A 21,223-nucleotide genomic window follows, 5' to 3' on the forward strand; every position below is an offset into this window, starting at 1 on the left:
TTCTCAGCTACATCACTTCCATTGTAATGGCCCAATACTCTGCTTCAGTTGAGGAAAGAGAGACCTTTTGTTACTTTTTGCACCTCCATGAGATCAATGATTCACCTAAGAAAACACAAAAACCAGTGGTTGAGTGTCTATTATTAGGATCCCCTCTCCAGTTTGCATCTGTATATACAAGTAAATCTAATGCAGAAGAGAACGACATAAACAAGCCTCTAGAAATTGAATTTTTAAAATATCTAATAGTATGCAAAATAGCTCACATGTGAACAGATGTGACAGCATGCTAAAACTGACTAGTTGTGGGTACAACGTGTGCTATATTAGGTCTAGTAATACTCAAGTAGGAAAGCGCTCTGATAAGTTGTCTATAGGGAGTTGAATCATTTAGAAGCTCCCCATCATCAATTTTCATCTTGACATTTGTTACTTCAAGAATGTCAACCTTCTTATAATCTGATATTCCAGACTTGAGAACAATATCAGAAGCAGGCTTAGACTGAGATAATAATTACCCTCTAAGGGAATAGGCAACTTCTATTCCTAGAAAGTAACGTAGAAAACCCAAATCAATTTCAAAACTAGTTTTAAGAATATTTTTAATATGTTGAACTCCCTGTGTATCTTCTCCCGTGATTATCATATCATCAACATAGAGAAGTAGAATGACAATACCTGTATCACAATTCTTAACAAATAAAGCAGTGTCGGTTACACAGGATCTCAAGCCAATATTAAGCATAACATTATTAAATCCATCATACCAATCTTTGGGAGCTTGTTTCAAACCATATAATGTCTTATGCAAGCGAAGAGTCTTTTCTTGAGGTATACACATACCTGGAGGTGCCTTCATGTACACTTCTTCTATAAGATTGTCATTCAAGAAGGCATTCTTGACATCCATTTGGTTATATGGACCAATTTTTAATTGAAGCAATTGCAATGAGGGTTCTAACTGTGGTCATGTAGGCAACAGGTACAAAGGTTTATTCATAATCTATATCATATTCTTGTGCATATCCTTTGGCAACTAGCCTAGCTTTATATCTCTCAAGAGTCCCATCACTCTTGGTTTTTATCTTGTATACCCATCTACAACCTATAGGTTTTCTTCCTTAAGAAAGATTTTGAATGGACCAAGTTTGAGCTTTTTCTTTATATTGCATCTAGTTCTATCTTCATGGCTTTAACCCATTCGGAGTACTCTTTGACTTGATTATAAGATAAGAGTTCAACATATGAGTGAATTAAAGCTATGCATGCTTGATATTTAGACGAAAAAGAATCATATGAAACAAATTTTGATAGAGGCTTCGAAACTCTAGATGATTTCCTAGTTTGCAGTTCTTTATTTAAATTAGAAAATTTTTCAAGTGCACATGGAGGTTTGGAACATTCTCGTCTAGAGTATTGTAAACAAGTTTGATCACCCTGAGGAGCTTGATTAAGAGACTCTTTATCTCTTGATTCAATGACATTTTCAAAATCATAGTGACAATCACAATCATTGAGATCTTGGTTGGAAACAAGATCAAATAAAAATGAATATTCAGTTACTTCCTTAGCTTGATCTCTATAAAGAAAAAAAATCAAAAAGGTTACATTTCTAGAAATGTACAATTTTTCAGTCTTAGGATCATAGCACATGTATCTCTTTTGGTTGTAGGCATAACCAAGAAAGGCAGAAAGAATAGCTCTAGGAGAAAACTTGTCACATTTGTTGGTTAATACAAAACATTTGCAACCAAAAATTTGTAATATAGTATAGTCAGGGGAGAGTTTAAGAAGTTTTTCAATAACAGAGTATAGTCAGGGGAGAGTCAGAGAATAGCTCTAGGAGAATCGTGTTTCATGATATTTTGAGCTTGGGATAGTTTTACCCTATGTCACAGGGATTCGGCTAGCAGGGTGCCGCACCCGCGTCGATACGACTCGACGCGGGTGCGGCACCGGGTGCGGTCAACCCGACCCTAGGTGCGTTGACCGCACCAAGGGTCATTTTTGTCCACTTTTTTTGAATTTTTTTCCCTATGAAATGGTCTGTGGAATTTAAAAAAAAAACTTTGGGGGGGGGGGGGGGGCGCTGCCCCCCTATAACCCCCCGCCAGGGGCGGCCCCCCTTGGACCCCCGTCCGCTGACCGCGCCGGGGGGAGCCCCCGGACCCCCCTTCCTGCAAGGCCAAAAACAATGAATCAGGCTCCACAACTCATCACTTTCATCTTTGGGGACAACCATATAAGATAAAAAATTGGTAAAAAGCAAGTTGGGCACACATTCAGATATACATCTAAAAAAAATCAATGCCTCTGCAAACATAAAACAAAAGGCTTCTCATGAAGAGGGATCAGTCTAGGAAGTTAATAAGGTGTTAACACATGACCATAAAATACACCCTTGAAGTTTAAAAATGACTTGGTGGTTCCATGCATTAATGGACACCAGTAGCTATTTTTGCAATTTTGTGTAAAAATAAGTTACACACTTATTAGTTGTGCATTCAAAATGCACAATTATTAATATGTTTTCCTAATAAAAATTACTAAAATGTCCATAATTGTGGCAATTAATACACCTAATCACCATATCTATTTTTAAATTTGTTAGGGGCATAAAATTGTGGTGAACGTGCTAACATGCATAAATGTCATGGACCTTAACAGCTACCATACATTCATACATATACACTATACATGATATATATATATATATATATATATTTTACATTTTTGCCCCTGCCGCACCCCCGCACCCGAGTTTTTTGTAAGTGCCGAATCCCCGCACCCGCACCCATATGACATAGGTTTTACCCCTTGATAAACTATTTTTTTACAAAAAAAATAAAAGAAACAATGTTTTCTAAATGAGCAAAATGGTCATTAAAAAAGTTTGTGAAAAAAACCCTAAATCGAGTAGGATCTCTCTCTCTCTCTCTCTCTCTCTCTCTCTCTCTCTCTCTCTCTCTCTCTCTCTCTCTCTCTCTCTCTCTCTCTCTCTCTCTCTCTCAACCACAAATAACAAGTCATTTGATTTATTGCTTGAAAAAGGCAATCTTCTTAATCAAATTTATTAGTTTTCTATAGCTTATACTTTTACTACCAATAATGTGATAATGTTTTCATTATTTTAGTAGTTCTTAAATTCTTGTTGTATGGATTATGGAGTATGGAATATGAATTATGAATTTTTATGATATATTATTTATTAAATGCTTGCCACAGGATGCATTTACTAAATGGTTGCACTTGTATATATTATACAGTTTTGAGATTAATAGATCAGCTTTAATGTTATCTACTCACATTTTATTTTGTCAATGATAACATAAATCTTATATTTTGGTAAATTAGAAAAAATATAACTACATTTTCGCTTCTTGTTCGATTCCTATTCGCTTCCCACTTGAATTCTAGGTCGCTTCCCTTTTTGTTTCCCCTTCGAATCCTAGTTCGGTTCCAATTCGATTATTAGGTTGTTTCTAGTTCGCTTCTCTTCTTACTTTCAAGACGATTCTTGGTTCGTTTCTAAGTCGTTTCATGTTTCCCGCTTCATAAAATTTTAGAAGTAACTCACTTCCCGCATCCTAAAACTTTAAAAGTCTCTCGCTTCCTGCTTCTATTTCCTGAATCGCTTCCTGCTTCTGCTTCCTGAATCACTTCCCACTCTCACTTTCTCGACTGGCAACTTTGGTATTAAACTTCCCTTAGAGGCTCAGGCCAAACTGAGAGTATGCAGCCAAAGAAAACAACATAGATGCCACTGCCACCTTCTTACTAAGACCTACCTCCTCAATCTTGTCTTTTGAGTTCCGCATGTTTTTCAGAGTTAGGCATCACATAAAAAGTGCGCACTTTATGAAGTCTTTTCTCTTGATTTAGGATTGGCATTACTGCTCTGGATGAAGAAAAGGAACCAAAATAAAATCAAATATGGGTGAAGGATATGAATAAAGAAATAAATGCACTTCACGACTGTGGCACTAGGCAAGTAGTGGAGAGCCCTATGTACAAAATGTTGTTAGATGCATGTGTACAAAATTATGCATGACAGACATAAACATCGAGTAGTACAAAGCCAAATTCGTAGCCAAGTTATACTCGGGATCATGGTTTGAATTTTGATAAGACAATCATCCCCATTTTTTATATGGGTATCATCTGGTCATCTTGTACTTGGCAGCCACCCATGAGTGAAAACTATATCAGCTAGACATTAAAAATGTATTTCTACATGGAAACTTATAAGAAAAGGTCGATATGGAGACTGTCCTTTGACTAAAGAAACCTATTTATGTCCTTCAAAGGCACCTTGTGCATAGTTAGATAGTTTCAGTGCAACTGTGCAATCACTTGGTTTTCACAAAAGTCAATGACACTACTCATTGTTCATTCATCTCGATGATCTTTGGATCACTATTGTTTTGATCTATGTATATAATATTCGTTTTACTAGTAACAAAGGAAGGTCTGAACACCTAAAATGTGTATTGCATCAAAAGTGTCAGATAAAGGCCTTGGGTCTTTCGTGATAGTTTCTTGGAGTGCAAATGGACTAGCAGATGTGTGATATTGACATAAATGAAATATATGCAAGATCTCTTAGATTGAAACGAAATGATGGGCTGCAAGTTGACCAATACACTTTTGCCTCTTAATGCAAATTTGGGCAAAGAACATGATAGTAATCCATCTCTAGAGAAAACAAAACAATACAGAATATTACTATATGCTATACAGTACCCCACATTTTAGGAGATAAAACTTGGTTTTTGTTGTTAACCATATTTCTTAGTTCATGCATGCACCAAACCAAAGCCACATCGAGGTGGTTAGGAGAATCCTGAGACATGTGAAAGGGGCAATCTCAGACATGTTGATTTATAAGAAGTCCAAGAAGAAAACATCAAATGTTTCAATGATTATTCCGGCACAAGCAGATGCCAATTGAGCCAATGATCCATTCACGAAACAAACAGTTACTTGCTATGATGTACTTTTGGAGTTCAGCTTCTGCCTTCATCATTAGAAGACAGAGGACTATGTCAAGGTCAAGGGAAAAGGTTAAATATAGAGTTGTGGCTGCAGTGACAAATGATATCCTATGGATATAACCCCTTTTCTTATATCAGTACATCCATGGACCAGTATTATATTGTGATGATAGGAGAGAGAGAGCCAAAAAAGATGGAGAGAAACAATAAAAATAGACATGAAGAACTGTGGTATCATACATTTTGGTCAGAGAATTGACAGCATTGCAGAAATCATTTGATAATATGACTCTTCTATATTATATAAGACATGTTTATGATTATGATGATAAAGAACCTTAGGGTGAAGGAATTGAATCAGCAATTGAACATAGGTTCTTCAAAAACCACATAAAAACATAGACACATTGGCACATCCATGCAGCTGCACACACAAATAAAGAAAATCAAGAACGCATGCAAGCCTAAATGCATAAACATGATATATGCACGGATGATGCCTGCATATAAATAAGTACAGTTAAATATATGTGTGTGTCTTCATGTGGTGTAAGAAACTAATGACAGATATACATCATGTATGTAGCCAAGTACTTTGATAGAAAGTCAAACATGATCTAGTTCGAAATAGTAGTCACACTTACCATTTGGACTGATTTTTAGCCTAACAAAGGTTTCTTGCTCTGGTTCTTTCCTTAAAATATCAGCTGCCACTGGATCAGGCTGTACACCATGAAGGTCTCCAGAAACACTGTGAGACCGAATCATGCTAGCTGCGACAATCGGCTTCTGGTCTTCGTTGGCAATAACAGGATCAGTCATAGCAGGAAACAATGTCCTGCCTTCTAATTCCTGTTCACAAAACTTACATATCACAAAAATGCTAGGTCATCCTAGCATAGCATTGAACACATTGGCAGATGTGGTTTTAGCAGAGAGACAGGATTTCAATTAATTAACCCATTGTCTGCAGCAACATACTGCATATAAAAGCATTTCAACAGAGAAAAGAAGTTTTGTCAATGTGTTTTTCTTATCCACATAACACGTGATATCTGTGAAATTTTGAGGTAAATAAATCTCATAATATTAAACTTATTTTGAGGTCTTTTCATGCATTAGCTGAATTTCTATGGTTCAACAACTCTGAACTAAAAAGCAGCACTGAATGTTCAAGAAAAGAGACCCCATTCCCATATAAAGTTACTGCATCGTCGTCATAGTGGGTAAAGTTCTTCACCATACAGCAACTTATGAGAAACAAAATCTCTGCAAAGAAAAATATGCATCCAAACCAGCGAAGAAACAAAGAGTCCCTACCACATTTCCATTATTGTGTCCATAATGATTTTCTAGCTTTCCATTTTCAGGCAAATCATTATCCTCATCAGAACCCTCTACACTCTCAAAGGCACTAGCACTAGCAACAGGAGACTTCGGAGATGAAGGCCTAATGACAGATCCAGCTCTTTTAGCAGAACCTGCATTGTTGAGAACTATGGGTTAGTAATGTAGGAGAGACCCACCATAAATATGCAACAAGGAGGACCACAATGTCATAAAGCTTACATGTTTAAGAAAAAGCCAATCATACGCATAAAATAGACAGATTAATTTTCTGATAAAACAAAATCATTAAAAATAGATACCACCTGTTCACATCATAGGCATATCAAGCTACAATCTGCCCAATATGTAAGTTGACCTTGATTACCTAGCTTAATGTTGGCAGTCTTTCGATTTGGCAAGCTGTGATTATTTTATTAAACAGCTCACCTTCCCAGATGCTTAGAGGTTTGAAAGACAGTTGATTGGGGATATGTTCCTACCCTTATATCCAATTTGTTGACAATGTGATCTCTTCTGATGAAGCGGACTCGACCCAACCATGGAAAGTATTCTTTACTACATAAATTTTTCATTTTCACATCAACTAAAATAAGCCGAGAAAAATGTGTAGTGAAATATCCATTGATCAGGGATGGAGAATTGCATATTGTGTCCTGGTTTCAAAATATCCATTTAAAGATGATAGGGTTGTTCTAAAAGGACGTGATCTATGCCTCCCATCTATTTTCTTTGGTTGTGAGGAGAGAAGGTTAGAAGTAATTTAGGTGATCATTAGAGTATTCAAAGGGTTTCTAGTGATAGGCCCGGAACTAAGAAGCGCAGCCCAGTAGGCAATTGTGTGGTTTGATTGGCAAGGGAATGGCTCCAAATGAGTACCCGAGTAAGGGATTGGTGTCGTAGATCTCAATTTGACACAAACCAAGGCCAATTGTGTCGGCATTTTTTAGATTCTCTGAGATAAGAGTCTCAAGCCTGATCTGAAGGGAAGGGCACCAAGAAGATAGGTCAGAGATGAGAAAATTCCGACAATGCGCTAGGAGTGGTCCAATAGAACTATTAGAGGCTCAATCTTGCTACATTACACAACTTGAGCTAGCACTTCGGCAGAGAAGACTCATATCGATAATTGACTGAGCAGAAATCAGAGCAGCCATGGAGCGCTGGCAAGAGTTGTCAGATCCTGGTAATCAAGTGAACAGAGGTTGGATCAGCCTATCAGCTGAACAGATGCGGATATGAGGCAGGCATGGGAGTGGGCGAAGCAGTGAAGCATCCGACCAATAAATGGAGTAATCGATCAGTGTTCTTATCACTGATCAAGACTCTGATGCTCCAGGGAAGGGTCTCTAGGATCTGAGTTGGAGAATTATGTCGAGGGCTACCAAATTGAAGTCGTGGGCGATTGGTGCTCGTCTAGGCAATGGGTTACAGTTAGGGGTATCAACGGGTCGGGTTTGGTTCAAACCAAGGGTGTAAGTATCGTATTGTTACCCATATCTGTTGGGCCCCAAATAAGATACATATTGTATAGTATTGTAAAAAATCATAAATTTTTAATAAAAAAAATTAAAAATCCTTAAAAACATGAAAAATCAGAAAAATAGCAAAAATTTTAAAAAACTCATAACACATGAAAAATGATAAATTGCACAAAATACAACCATAAAATCACATATGAAGCATTTATGTCTCTATGAGCTACATAAGACATCATCAAACATCAACTATCTCACAAGAACAATGCAAAATATTAAATATCTTACAATTAAGAACATATTACACAAATAAAAATATTATAGCAATAGTTGCACTCAATTTTCAATTGGTTTTCACTCATTACTTGAGTGCGCCAATGTCATACCGGATCATCTGATGTCATCTTTGTTGGAGTATAGGGAATGATTTATACCATGATATATAAATACCAAATTTTTGAGGATTTTTTACCTTAATCCACTTTCTTAAGTGGAAAATGGTGGAAATGCACTCTAATTAGAGTAAACCGCAAAATCCTTCTCCCATGCGGATGGATCAGCCCCCAAATCGTTCTCACGACTCCTAGGTGCATGGATATCCCTCTAATGACCTTTATACAAATGAGGGAGTTGGCCCTCAAGAGGTTTTTAAAACAAAAAAAAATTACAATTTGGCCCTTTTTAAACTGTGTTGAAGGTGTATCGTATAATACACCCTGTATTGCACGATACGGTACGATACAGGGTTGTGGCGTATGATACAGATACAATACACCCATATCATGATATGAGTGTGTATCCTATCATTATTTCTCATAATAATGATACTTACAACAGTGTTTCGAACCTAAGTGGAACCAGACCCAAACCTAACTTGAGATGATGGTACTGGGTCCGGACCCGAGTCTAATTGAACCCACCATAAGACAAACTATGCTTTGATCATATAAAGATTCCATGAACCAGACCCAGACCATACCCAGTAAAATAATATTTGTTATCATTTTTACATTGACAAATTGCGGATATTAATTCAAACTTGGGTTGGGTCTAGGTCTAGTATGAAATTTTACAAACCATACCTGGCTCCATATATTAATCGGACCCTTCGGGTTCAACCCAAATTCTAATCGGGCCTTCTTATTGATCACCAAACCCTGACCATATAGGATTTGGTACAGGTCAGGTCCAAGTCAAACTCGACCCATTGACAACCTTAGCTACAGTGAACAATTGGGGCTCCATCACTGATGTACAGTCTAAGAATACAACGATCAAAGGGCTCTACCAGAATTCACACAAGCAGAGTTGCTTTAAATTATCAATTTTCGTCTCAAGGAAGATGCCAGAGAGATGACCGTCGAAGAGAAGTGGTTAGACAGCTGATGATGGTGATGCAAAGGTGATGATCAGGTTGATTGTCGTGCATGATGAGAGTACCAAGTGGCACTTTGCAACAATGAGGGGAGAGAAAGAAGAGAGAAATGAGGGAGAAGGGAGGTGAGAGAAGATGGGAAAAGGGAAATTTGAGAGGAGGAGAATTTTAGATGGAAATTCAATTTGAAACTTCTCAATTTTGCACCAATTGCAAATTGAGCAGCCTTATATAGGCACTACCATTGAGCTTGAGTTTGAAAACCTTTACTACATCACATTTGGATCCATAGACCCACGTTTAATGCCTAAGGATCGAGCATACCTTATTAAGTGCTTGGCGCACCTTGGCTCAAACCACACTTGGTGAGCCCTTTGGTACATATGTAGTCTCATAAGGCATTTTTCATTAAATAATGATGGTTATTGCTTAGGGACAGATGTTGTGCAACACTAATAAAAGATAGATATAGGGTGACTTCAATCTCCCTATTAGCTGGTCTGTGAGAGGGTGTTTTGGATACAAGCCATGCAGCTCCTATCCTTGATCCTCAAGAGGTCAAATTTGATTGATGTTTTCAATTCAAATTTAAGCTAACGTGATTCAGTACAAAGGAGAATCATGCTCTGTAAGATTTGAACATACCACATCAAGTGAGCCTACCGAAGGGGTTGAGGTTGTGCATCAAAGCATGGCAACATTGTTAGGCAGTTTTGAGGATGATTTTAGATCCATAATCATCATATAGTTTAGTGCCCAGCATTGGACCGATTAATGCAGCCCTTATCGGTATGTGCATGCTCAAAAAGAGGAGATGAAAAGAATGGTCCATGAAGTGTTGGAAAGTTGTCATTAGACCTAGTTCCAGTCCATTCTCATCTTTTGTATTGCTTGTTAAGAAAAAGGACAATATTTGGAGGCCTTGTGTCGATTATCGTGCCCTAAATACCATAATCATGAGGGATAAACATCCAACCTTGATAATAAATGAATTGCATAAGGCTTGTTACTTCACTAAATTGACCTAAGAGTCAGCTACCATCAGATTAGAATGGCTGGAAATGGCATATACAAAATGGCATTTTGTACTAATGACGAACAATACGAGTTCATAGTGATGCTATTCGGCCTCACCATGTCGGCAACATTCTAAAGAAAAATTCATGATGTATTTTGCCCTTAGGAAATTTGTATTAGTTTTCTTTTATGACAAATTGGTGTAAAGAAACAAGAGTCTTCTAATCTCACACAATATGTCCTTCAAGGATTCAAGAGAACAAGTGTCCACAAAAGGGCACACTACCAAAACCCACACAAGGGGTATTCACAAGAACACTTAAAAAATAAATATTTTATTCATCAACTAAATGCAAGAAGCATACATCAAAGAGGGAGATCAACCCCTATTTATATACATGAGAGAAAAGGGAGATCAGAGGACTCAATAGAGTCGTTAGAGCTAGTCCAACGGCTCTATTTGTAGTTATTGGACTAGTTCCAACAGCTCTAAGACTAGTCAACATCTTGTTGACTAGTTAGAGCTCTAGTTCATTTTGAATTAGAGAAAAATACAAACAAATAAAAAAATAAAAAATAATAATAATATTTTATATATATACATATATGTATATTTTAACACTTCCTCAAACTTATGGTATAATAACTGAAAGTTTGTCTAAAAGAAAGATAGCGGTGAGAGGTTTGGTGAAAAAATATGTTAATTGATGTTTTGATATCACATATGGCATATCTATGGTCCCATGAAAATAGTCATATCAAACATAATGACAATCCATTTCAATATATTTAATCTGTTCATGAAAAGTATGATTGCTGACAATATAGATTGCACTCTTGTTGTCACGACACATGTGTGAGGCACTAGTTACTTGAACTCTATGTCAGCCAACAACCTTCTAAGCCACACCGCCTAAATCATTGTAGTTGCCATGGCCCGATATTCAGCTTTAGTTGAAGAAAGCGAAATATTTTGTTGCTTCTTGCACTGCCATGAAATCAGAGATTCACTTAAAAACACTCAAAAACCAATAGTTGAGTGTCCATTATTGAGATCACCTCCCCAATCAGCATCAGTGTAAGCAAGTAAATCTAATGAAGATGAAGCAGACAGAAAAAATCCTTTAAAATTTGAATTTTTAATATATCTAATAATATGCAGAACTGCTCCCATGTGAACAGAAGTGAGAATGTGTTGAAATTGACTAGTTGTGTGTACAGCGTGAGTTATATCAGGCCTACTAATTGAAAGATAAGAAAGTGTTTAAATAAGTTGTCTGTAAGGAGTAGGATCTTTAAGGGGTTCGCTATCATCAATTCGCATTTTGGAGTATCAACGTTATTATCATCTGTGGTTCCCGACCTGAAAATAATATCAAATGCAAACTTAAACTGACATAATAAATATCCTCTAGAAAAGTAAGCAACTTCAATTCCTAAAAAATATTTTAAAAAACGTAAATCAATCATTTCAAAATGTTGTTTGAGAAATTTTTTGATATTTTCAACTCCATGTTTGTCTCCTCCTGTGATGATCATGTCGCCTACATAGAGAAGTAGGACAATAATACATGCATCGGAAATCTTAACAAACAAAGGAGTGTAATTCAAACAAGATATGAATCCAAGATCAATCATAACATGACTAAACCTGCCATACCAAATCTTTGGTATTTAAGGTCATAGATAGAGAGCTTTTTTCAGACGAAGAGCTTTTCCCTTAGCAACATTTATATCACGAGGTGCCTCCATATAGACTTCTTCAACCAAGTTTCTACTAATAAAAGTATGTTTGACATCCATTTGAAATATACATCATTTTCTAACCGAAGTTAAGGTTACTAGAGTCTTAACAGTGGTTATTCTGGCAACTAGTGCAAAAGTTTTTTCGTAGTCTATATCATATTCCTGAGAATAGCCTTTGGCAACCAATCTGGCTTTATATTTTTCAAGAGTTCCATCACTCTTGGTTTGGTCTTGATTTTAAATACCCACCTGCAACCTATAGATTTCTTTTCTTGTGGAACATCTTGAATGATTCAAGTATTAGCTTTTTTAAAGCTTATAACTCTATCATCATGGCTTCGACCCACTCAGAATATTCTTTAGCTTGAACATAGGTTGAAGGTTCTACATATGAGTGAATTAATGCAATGAATGTTTTGTATTTTGGAGAAAAAGAGTCATAAGATATAAACTTCTCAAGTGGTTTAGAGATCCTAGATGACCTTCTGATTTGAATTTCAGATTGTTTAGCATATTTTTTTAGTGCACATGGGTGATTAGGATTCTTATGCCTAGAATATAGCAAATAGTTTTGGTTCCTATGAGAATGTTCTTCGTTAATTATAGGACCATTACCAAGGTTATGCCCATCCATTATATCAATACTACCAGCAAGATCATATTCATGATCATGAAAGTAAGTGGCTTGATGACTATGTCACATAGGTGCGGGTGTGGGTGCGGCGATGCAGCATTTTAAAAAACTTGGGTGCGGGGAGGGTATATACATATATATATATATATATATATATATATATATATATATATATATATATATATATATATATATATATATATATATATATATATATAATTTATGCATTTGTGTATTTATATATATAATATAGATAAAAATGGACTTGATTAGGGTTAACTAAATCTACTTTTGGATAGAAATGGACCTCAATATGGTTGACTTCACCTAACACAAAGGAAGTTGTGTCCAAGTGTCGCACCCGCTTGGTTGCGGGTGCGGTGCCCTGTTAGTAGAGTCTGTGTGACATAGCTTGATGAGGATAACTAAGCAAACACGTCGGACTGCAGGCATAATAGGGTGGTGCCTTACCGCACCGCAGGCGGACGCGCGATTGCGTTCATGGTGGTGCATCAAGATTCCAATGTACTGCGTCCAAGATCAGAACGAGCTTGTCGGCAAACCACTGTTGGCCATACTTGACGTATCAAGTGCTCTTTGAACCGAGCTAGGTAGTCTCTGAGTGCGGCGATGCAGCACTTTAAAAAAACTTGGGTGCGGGGAGGGTGTATATATATATATATATATATTATGTATTTATATATATATATTATAGATAAAAATGGACTTGATTAGGGTTAACTGAATCTACTTTTGGATAGAAATGGACCTCAATGTGGTTGACTTCACCTAACACAAAGGAAGTTGTGTCCAAGTATCGCACCCGCCTGGGTGTTGTGCCCTGTTAGAAGAGTCTGTGTGACATAGCTTGATGAGGATAACTAAGCAGACACGCCAGACTGCTGGCATAATAGGGTGGTGCCTTACCGCACCGCAGGCGGACGCGTGATTGCGTTCATGGTGGTGCATCAAGATTCCAATGTATTGCGTCCAAGATCAGAACGAGCTTGCCGGCAAACCACTGTTGTTCACACTTGACGTATCAAGTGCTCTTTGAACCGAGCTAGGTAGTCTCCTATCACTAGGCACACCAACCAACCTAGACTTTGATTCTTATTATTCCTACCATGTTCTATATATCCAAACCATAAGGCTTGTTTCTAGGCTGACTGAGGCTTTCAGCTCTTTCCAAGGTAGGTTCTATACCTTGTTCTCGTAACCGCACCTCTTCCCCTTTCTATCATCTGAGAAAGCAATTTGTTTGTGTTTTCCCCCACAGCAACAGAAGGTACCTAAGAGAACGGACCCACAAATGCAACGAGACACCCCTTGAATCAAGATCTTGTTCGTTGACTCGATTTGTCCGTTGGCTTTAGCATAAGACGAACTCCGCTTTTTTTCAATCAGGAAAGCTTGGTGCATTACTGTCTCCTTTTGACTCTTCCTTACTTTTGTCACTCTAGATGTCATTTGAGACTCTGCATCATTGCATCCATCTATGTTAAAAATCATGTCTTTTAGATCCTCTTTTTGATATTCCCAAATCTGACACTAAAACCAATATGTGTCAAAAACCCATATGTATCATACGTATGGTATCCTGAGCGGCGAGGGCTTATTTTCTTCTCCTTTATACGTCAAATAAAAATGTCCTCTCCCGCTGATCTTGCAGCTCATAGTGCGAGCTCCTGTATTGCGGAATACCCGCATATGCACCATGTCATACTTCGACGGGGAACTTGGAATCAAATCAGATAAAAACGACTACTCAGCCTTTTCAAAGTCAAAGAAACTTTTTTTTTCCTAAAAAAGGCACATTCCTTGAAACATACAACTTTTTACTTTTGGGATCAAAGCACTGATAGCCTTTTTGGTTATCTGCATAACATAAAAAAACACAGGGAATAGCCGACGAGGAGAGTTTATCATTTCTGTTAATAAAAACAAAACATTTGCATCCAAAAACTCTCAATCTAGAGTAATCAGAAGCTAATTTTAAAAAAAAAAATCAACCGGTGTTATGTTTTTAAGAGAAAATGGCATTCTATTAATAAGATATGTGGCAGTTAAAGTTGCTTCAACCCAAAAATTCTTTTGTACTTGGAATGTTATTAGTAAAGTTCTAGTTGTTTTTATAATGTGTTTGTGTTTTCGTTCAGCCATACCATTTTGTTGTGGTGTGTAAAGACAAGATTTTTGGTGTGTGATGCCATGTAAATTTAGATCATCTTTAAATTCTTTTGATAAGAATTTTCTCACTAAATCAGTGCGAAAAATAGAAATGTTATTTTTAAACTTGTTTTTGACTAAGTTGTGAAATATTTGAAAATGTAAAAAGACTTCTGACTTATACTTGAGGAAGTAGATTAAAGTATGCCTAGAAAAGTCATCAACAAAAATCGCATAATATGCATATCCACCTTTTGATACAATTGGTGTTGGACCCAGACATCCTAATGTATTCACTCAAGCGATCTAGAGGAAATAAAAGGTCTTTCATGGAATGGTAATCTCTTCATTTTACAAAGGATACAGTCTTTACACTTAAAAATTTTCAAAGTTACAAAACTTTTTCAGATTTGGAATGTATTGAATTTTTGATACATTAAGATGGTCAAGTTGTTTGTTTCATAAATCCAAGTCAATTGTATGAACATTGCAACTAAAGGTATCCTTAGAAATTTCCAAAAAATCTATATAGTAGAGGCCTCCTCTATGGCCTTCCCCAATCAGCTTCTCTGACTAGCGATCCTGCACCCAACAACCATTAGAAAAGAATGAGACGTTACATCCATGGTCAGATATTTGAGAAACTGACAAAAGATTTAAATTTAATTTAAGAATATACCTTACTTTTGGAATAATAAACCTTTTAAACAACAACTACGCCTTCATCCCAAAACAATTGGGGTCGGCGATATGAACCAAAAAAAGAAAATCATTCTGGGTCTTCCACATGAATCCTTCTCCTCCAATCATTTCTATCCAATGCCATGTCCTCGGTGAGGTTCAAAGCATTCATATCCTTTCCTATCATCTCCATCCAAGTCTTCCTAGGCCTACCCCGATCTCTTTTAACTAATATATTTTCCCATTTCTCCATCCTTCTAACTGGAGCATCATTAGGCCTTCGCCGAATATGTCCAAACCACCGTAAACGATTCTCTCTCATCTTATTTTCGAAAAATAAACCTTTTAAACTCTTGCAAAAAAAATTCAAAATTTTTTCAATGCTTTTTATTTCAAGAGATGTACCTATTAAGACTGTATCGGGTTTGGGTCTCTAATATGGATCGGGTTTTCTGGTTCTGATGTAATATGTAATCTTAACATATTCGGGTATGGATCCAAAACATAATTGATCCAACCCACTTTCTGTTTTTTGTATATAAATACACACATGGAATAGGGCACGACTTCTAAGAGAGAAGAAGTTCCCTTTGCTGCCGCAGCCCTCTTCTTTATTTTGTCTTCTTACTTTCTGCATTACATGTGTTCGGTGGTTCATTCTAATATGGTATCAGAGCACCAGGCCTATGTGTCTTGAATTGTCTCCAAGAAGGTGTCGAGTGAGATCCACGTTCCAGGTAAGTGTTTTCTTCCTTCTCTCCCTAACGTTATCTGCATCCCTTATGAATCCTGCCCCAATCTTTCTATCGATCATCAATAACTTTTGTTTAAGGTCTTGTTCTTCTCCTATCTCAATATAATTTTCTGTACTCTCGATCGGAACAGATCTGATCCCAGATCTGATCGTTAGATAAGAACTTGTGCGACTGCAGATCTGTTCACAGATCTAATCGTTATCTAATCCCAGATCTGGTCGTGAGATCAGATCTTGCGTGACCGCAGATCTGACTTCAGATCTGATCATTAGATCAGATCGTGCGTGATTTCCTTTATCTGTTTTGGATCTGATGATTCTCGAGGCTTAAATCTGTCCAGGCGTGTTTTCTTTTATCAGTGTTGGATATTTTGTTTGTTTAGATCTGAACCCAAATTCAGATCAGATTTCTTCTTCTAGTTTTATTTCTTCTACCTCTGTCACTATTCCCTTCCAAATTTCTCCTACATTCTTAATTTCATCTGTCAGATATAAGGCAAGACTTGTCGCTAAAGGCTTCACACAAGCATATGAAGAAGACTATGACGAGATTTTTAGTCCAGTTGTAAAAATGGGAACCATACGACTTGTGTTATCCTTAGCGGTTCAGCATGGATGGCCTCTAAGTCAACTTGATGTTAAAAATGCATTCTTACATGGTGATCTAAAAGAAGAAGTCTACATGGAGCAACCTCTTGGTTACGCAAAAAACAATCCTGAGACACATGTTTGTAGGTTGCGACGAGCCATCTATGGACTGAAGCAAGCATCACATTCATGGTTTGACAGTTTCTCCATTGAAGTACAGCGATATGGATTCATTCGATCTCAACTTGATCATTCATTGTTTATCCTTCGAGAACATCAGGTCAGCATCTTACTCCTCATATATGTAGATGACATTATTATTACAGGAAATTCTTGTAAGCATATAGAGATCACAAAGGCCCTATTGAGTCAGAAGTTTAAAATGAAGGATCTGGGTGTTCTACTATATTTCTTGGGGGTTGAAGTGGATCGACAAAATACTAGTCTTTTGTTAACCCAATACAAGTATGCACTGGACCTTTTGGAGAAATCAGGAATGAAGAATTGCAAGCCATTGAATACTCCTAGCGTGTTAAACCATAAACTCAGTGCTCAGGATGGGGAGGCATATAAAGATCCAAAGTATTATCGTTGATTAGTTGGGATGCTTCAATATCTTACTTTTACAAGGCCGGATATTGTGTAAGCAGTGAATCAAGTCTCTCAGTTCATGCATGATCCATATACAGAACACATGAATGTTGTTAAAAGAATTCTTAGGTACTTGAAGGGTACTCTTGGAGATGGACTTGTTTATCATCAATCAAAGACAAAAGTAGAACATAGACAGTTGGAAGTGTATACAGATGCAGACTGGGCAGGAGATCCAGACGATAGAAAATCAGTTTCCGGGTATTATGTTTATGTTGACGGAAACTTAATAGCATGGAGTAGTAGGAAGCAACGTGTTGTTGCACATTCCAGTACAGAAGCTGAGTACCGATCCATGGCATCCGCTACTGCTGAAGTTACATGGTTAAGACATTTATTAACCGAAATAGGAGAGAGGGTGAACACTGCAAATCTGTTTTGCGATAATCAAAGTGCCATACAAATTGCCTTCAATCCTATCCATCATGGTCAAACAAAACACATAGAGATCGATCAACATTTTGTTCGACAGAAAGTTGAGGACAAAGAAATTATTCCAACTTATGTACCAATAGGAGATCAGGTTGCTGACCTTCTGACCAAAGGACTTACGAGTGCGCGATTTTGGTATCTCAAAGGCAAGTTGTTCATGGTACTGGACCATGCACAACTTGAGAGAGGGTATTAAGACTGTATCGGGTCTGGGTCTCTAATATGGATCGGGTTTTCTGGTTCTGATGTAATATGTAATTTTAACATATTCGGGTATGGATCCAAAACATAATTGATCCAACCCACTTTTTGTTTTTTGTATATAAATACACACATGGAATAGGGCACGACTTCTAAGAGAGAAGAAGTTCCCTTTGTTGTCGTAGCCCTCTTCTTCATTTTGTCTTCTTACTTTCTGCACTATATGTATTCGGTGGTCCATTCTAATAGTACCATCGGCCGTGAAAACATTTGATACGCTTGAATTAATATGACATTCGGATAAAATGTTATGATTGGGGGTCATATGAAAAGAAGCACCAGAGTAAAAAAGCCAAAGAGTTTTACCGGGATCGAAAAAAAAAAAGAAACAACAACACAAGTAGATGCTTCATTTGAAGAAGATATTCATTTAAACTCAGGTTAAAGAATCCCCATAAGTTTTAACATAGATACGGGTGCATCAAGAGATTTGTTTGTTTCTTTTGTTTCTTGAGACGAAGCCACCTTATTTTCTTTTCTCTTTCTAAATCTAGGATATTGTGGTTTAGTGTGTCCCAGCTCATGACAATTATAACAAATAATCTTTTTATTGTCATATTCATTGCCTTGTTTTCAATAAGGCTTGTTATCATATTCGTTTCCTTGCTTTCAAGGAGGTGGCTTGTAAGGGCGCATGTAGTTTCTAGGTCTAGAGACAGCTAAAACTGAGTCGTCTTCATTTTTCAAGGAATGCCCTCTTAGCTTATTTTCTTCAATAGTGCCAACAATAGAAGAAATTTTTTCTCTATAGAAAAGAGCTGATTTGGTAGTTTCAAACTCTAATCTCAAACCATTTATAAATTGATAGAAATGTTTCGCATCAAGTTGTTTTTCTCGGAGTTCTATATCTTCCGAGCAATGCTACTTGGGCTCAAGAATGGATAATTCTTCCCAAAGTTTGGACAATTCATTGTAGTATTCTGTTATATTTTTTATGAAAATGTCTTCAAAGAGATGGTGTACAAAGACACTAAATGCTCAATACGTAATGTGTGAACAAAGGCACAAGATGAACACTTGAAATAAGTGTGCTCAAAGGCACAACACATAGAAGAGATCATAAATGCACAAAGGCATATAAATGAAATATAATCTTTATTGAATAGTGAAGAGCTTTTCCTAAAAGCTTAAGAATTTACAAAGGGGAAGACCCCTATTTATAACAAGAGAGGACCCTTGGAGGGGCTCCCTCATGTGAGCATTGGAGGGGCCCAACGTTCCTATGAGGTGGGCCCCTCCATGGCTACAAGACAAAAAAACGGGAAAAATAAAAAGAATAAAAAGAAAAAGAAAAATAAGGAAAAATAAAGAAAAGAAAAGTGTGTGAAAAAGGAAAAAAGATATGTTTACCCTTAGTGGATATTACTATAGAAAGAGTATATATATATATATATATAAGATACAATTTAACACCCCCACTCAAACTTAAGGCGAAATGACCGAAAGTTTGCCAAGGAGAAAGTTGAATCTAGGAGAACAGAGCGCCTTGGTGAAGAAGTCCGCCAATTGATATTCTGATATTACATAAGGAAACTCTATAACTCTCTTTAAATATTCTTCTCTAACATAGTGGCAGTCCATCTCGATATGCTCGGTGCGCTCATGAAATGTGTGATTTTTGGCAATATAGATTGCGCTCTTGTTATCACAGCACAGCTTTGTGGGCTCTTGAACATGAATCCCCATGTCTTACGAATCCAGACAATCTCCATGGTAGTAGTTGTCATGGCTCGGTATTCGGCTTCAGTAGATGATAAGAACACATTTTGTTGTTTCTTGCATCTCCATGAGATTAATGATTCTCTTAAAAACACACCAAAACTAGTGGTGGAGTGACGGTTATTTGGGTCACCTCCTCAGTCAGAGTCAGTATATGCTATTAAATTTAATTTAGAAGATGAAGATAGAAATACTCCCTTATTCAAAGAACCCATGATCCGAAGAATTGCACTCATATGAACTGATGTAGGCACATGTTGGAATTGGCTTGCAATATGAACAGCATGTGAAATATCAAGTCTAGTGATACCAAGATACATTAGAGATCCAACAAATTGCATGTAAGGAATGGGGTCTTTTAGAAGAATCCCATCATCAATTTTCATCTTTATTCCTACTACTTCAGGAGTTTCACAGATTTTATCATTTGTAATTCCTGACCTATCAATAATCTCAAATGCAAGTTTAGTTTGAGATAAAAAAATAACCTCTATGGGAATAAGCAACTTCAATTCCTAAGAAATATGTTAGGAATCTCAAGTTCGATGTTTCAAATTTATCTTTTAGAATAGATTTTATGCTCTTAATTCCTTTAGTATCGTCACTTGTTATTAACATATCCTCAACATACAATAATAAAATTACTATCCCTGCATTGGATTTTCTGACAAACAAGGTTGTGTCAGTAAAACATGAAGAAAAATTATTTTCCAACATTACATTATTAAATCTATCATACCAAGCCTTGGCAGCTTATTTCAAACCATATAGAGTTTTTCGTAGGCGAAGCACTTTATCTTTAGGAATCTCCATACCTGAAGGGGCATCCATATCCACTTCTTCATTAAGATCACCATTCAAAAAAGCATTTTTGACATCCATTTGATAAATGTTCTATTTTTTAATTGAAGCAATGGTAACGAGACATCTAACAGTAACCATATGCGCAACAGAGGCAAATGTCTCATCATAGTCTATTCTATATTCTTGACTATATCCTTTGGCAACTAAGCGGGCTTTGTATCTTTCAAGAGATTGATCACTCTTGGTCTTGACTTTGAAAACCCATCTACACCCTATAGTTTTCTTTTCACTAAGAAGATTTTGAAATTCTCATATCTCATTTTTCCTAAGAGCTCTAAGCTCATTATCCATAGCTTTTCTCCATTAAACACTCTTCTTAGCTTCTTCAAAGTTTTTAGGTTCCACATATGAGTGAATGGCGCTAAGAAAAACTCTACATCTAGGAGAAAATTAATCATAGGATATAAACCTAGAAGGAACTTTTCTAGTCCTTTCGGTTGTTCGAAGATTTATCTCTTGTGAAGAGGTAAATTCACTAGGTTCACTATATTTTTCAATTGCACTTTGAAAAAA

General features: G+C 36.7%; 1 protein-coding gene across 2 annotated transcripts in view; it reads right to left on the reverse strand.

Annotated features, from left to right (window-relative positions):
- Nucleotides 1-21,223, reverse strand: part of FAC1 (AMP deaminase, putative / myoadenylate deaminase) — a 173,373-nt gene that overhangs the window by 123,731 nt on the left and 28,419 nt on the right. For both annotated transcript variants that reach the window (XM_089983371.1, XM_089983370.1), the window contains exons 2-3: nucleotides 6,315-6,475; nucleotides 5,639-5,846 (exon numbers count right to left, since the gene is read on the reverse strand). In XM_089983371.1, coding sequence (XP_089839497.1) covers nucleotides 5,639-5,846; nucleotides 6,315-6,475 — 369 coding nt within the window. The remainder of the gene's footprint in view (nucleotides 1-5,638; nucleotides 5,847-6,314; nucleotides 6,476-21,223) is intronic.

This window comes from Nuphar pumila, chromosome 12 (genome assembly GCF_984573655.1).
Source record: "Nuphar pumila chromosome 12, dmNupPumi1.hap1.1, whole genome shotgun sequence".
In the NCBI taxonomy this organism is placed as follows: Eukaryota; Viridiplantae; Streptophyta; class Magnoliopsida; order Nymphaeales; family Nymphaeaceae; genus Nuphar; species Nuphar pumila.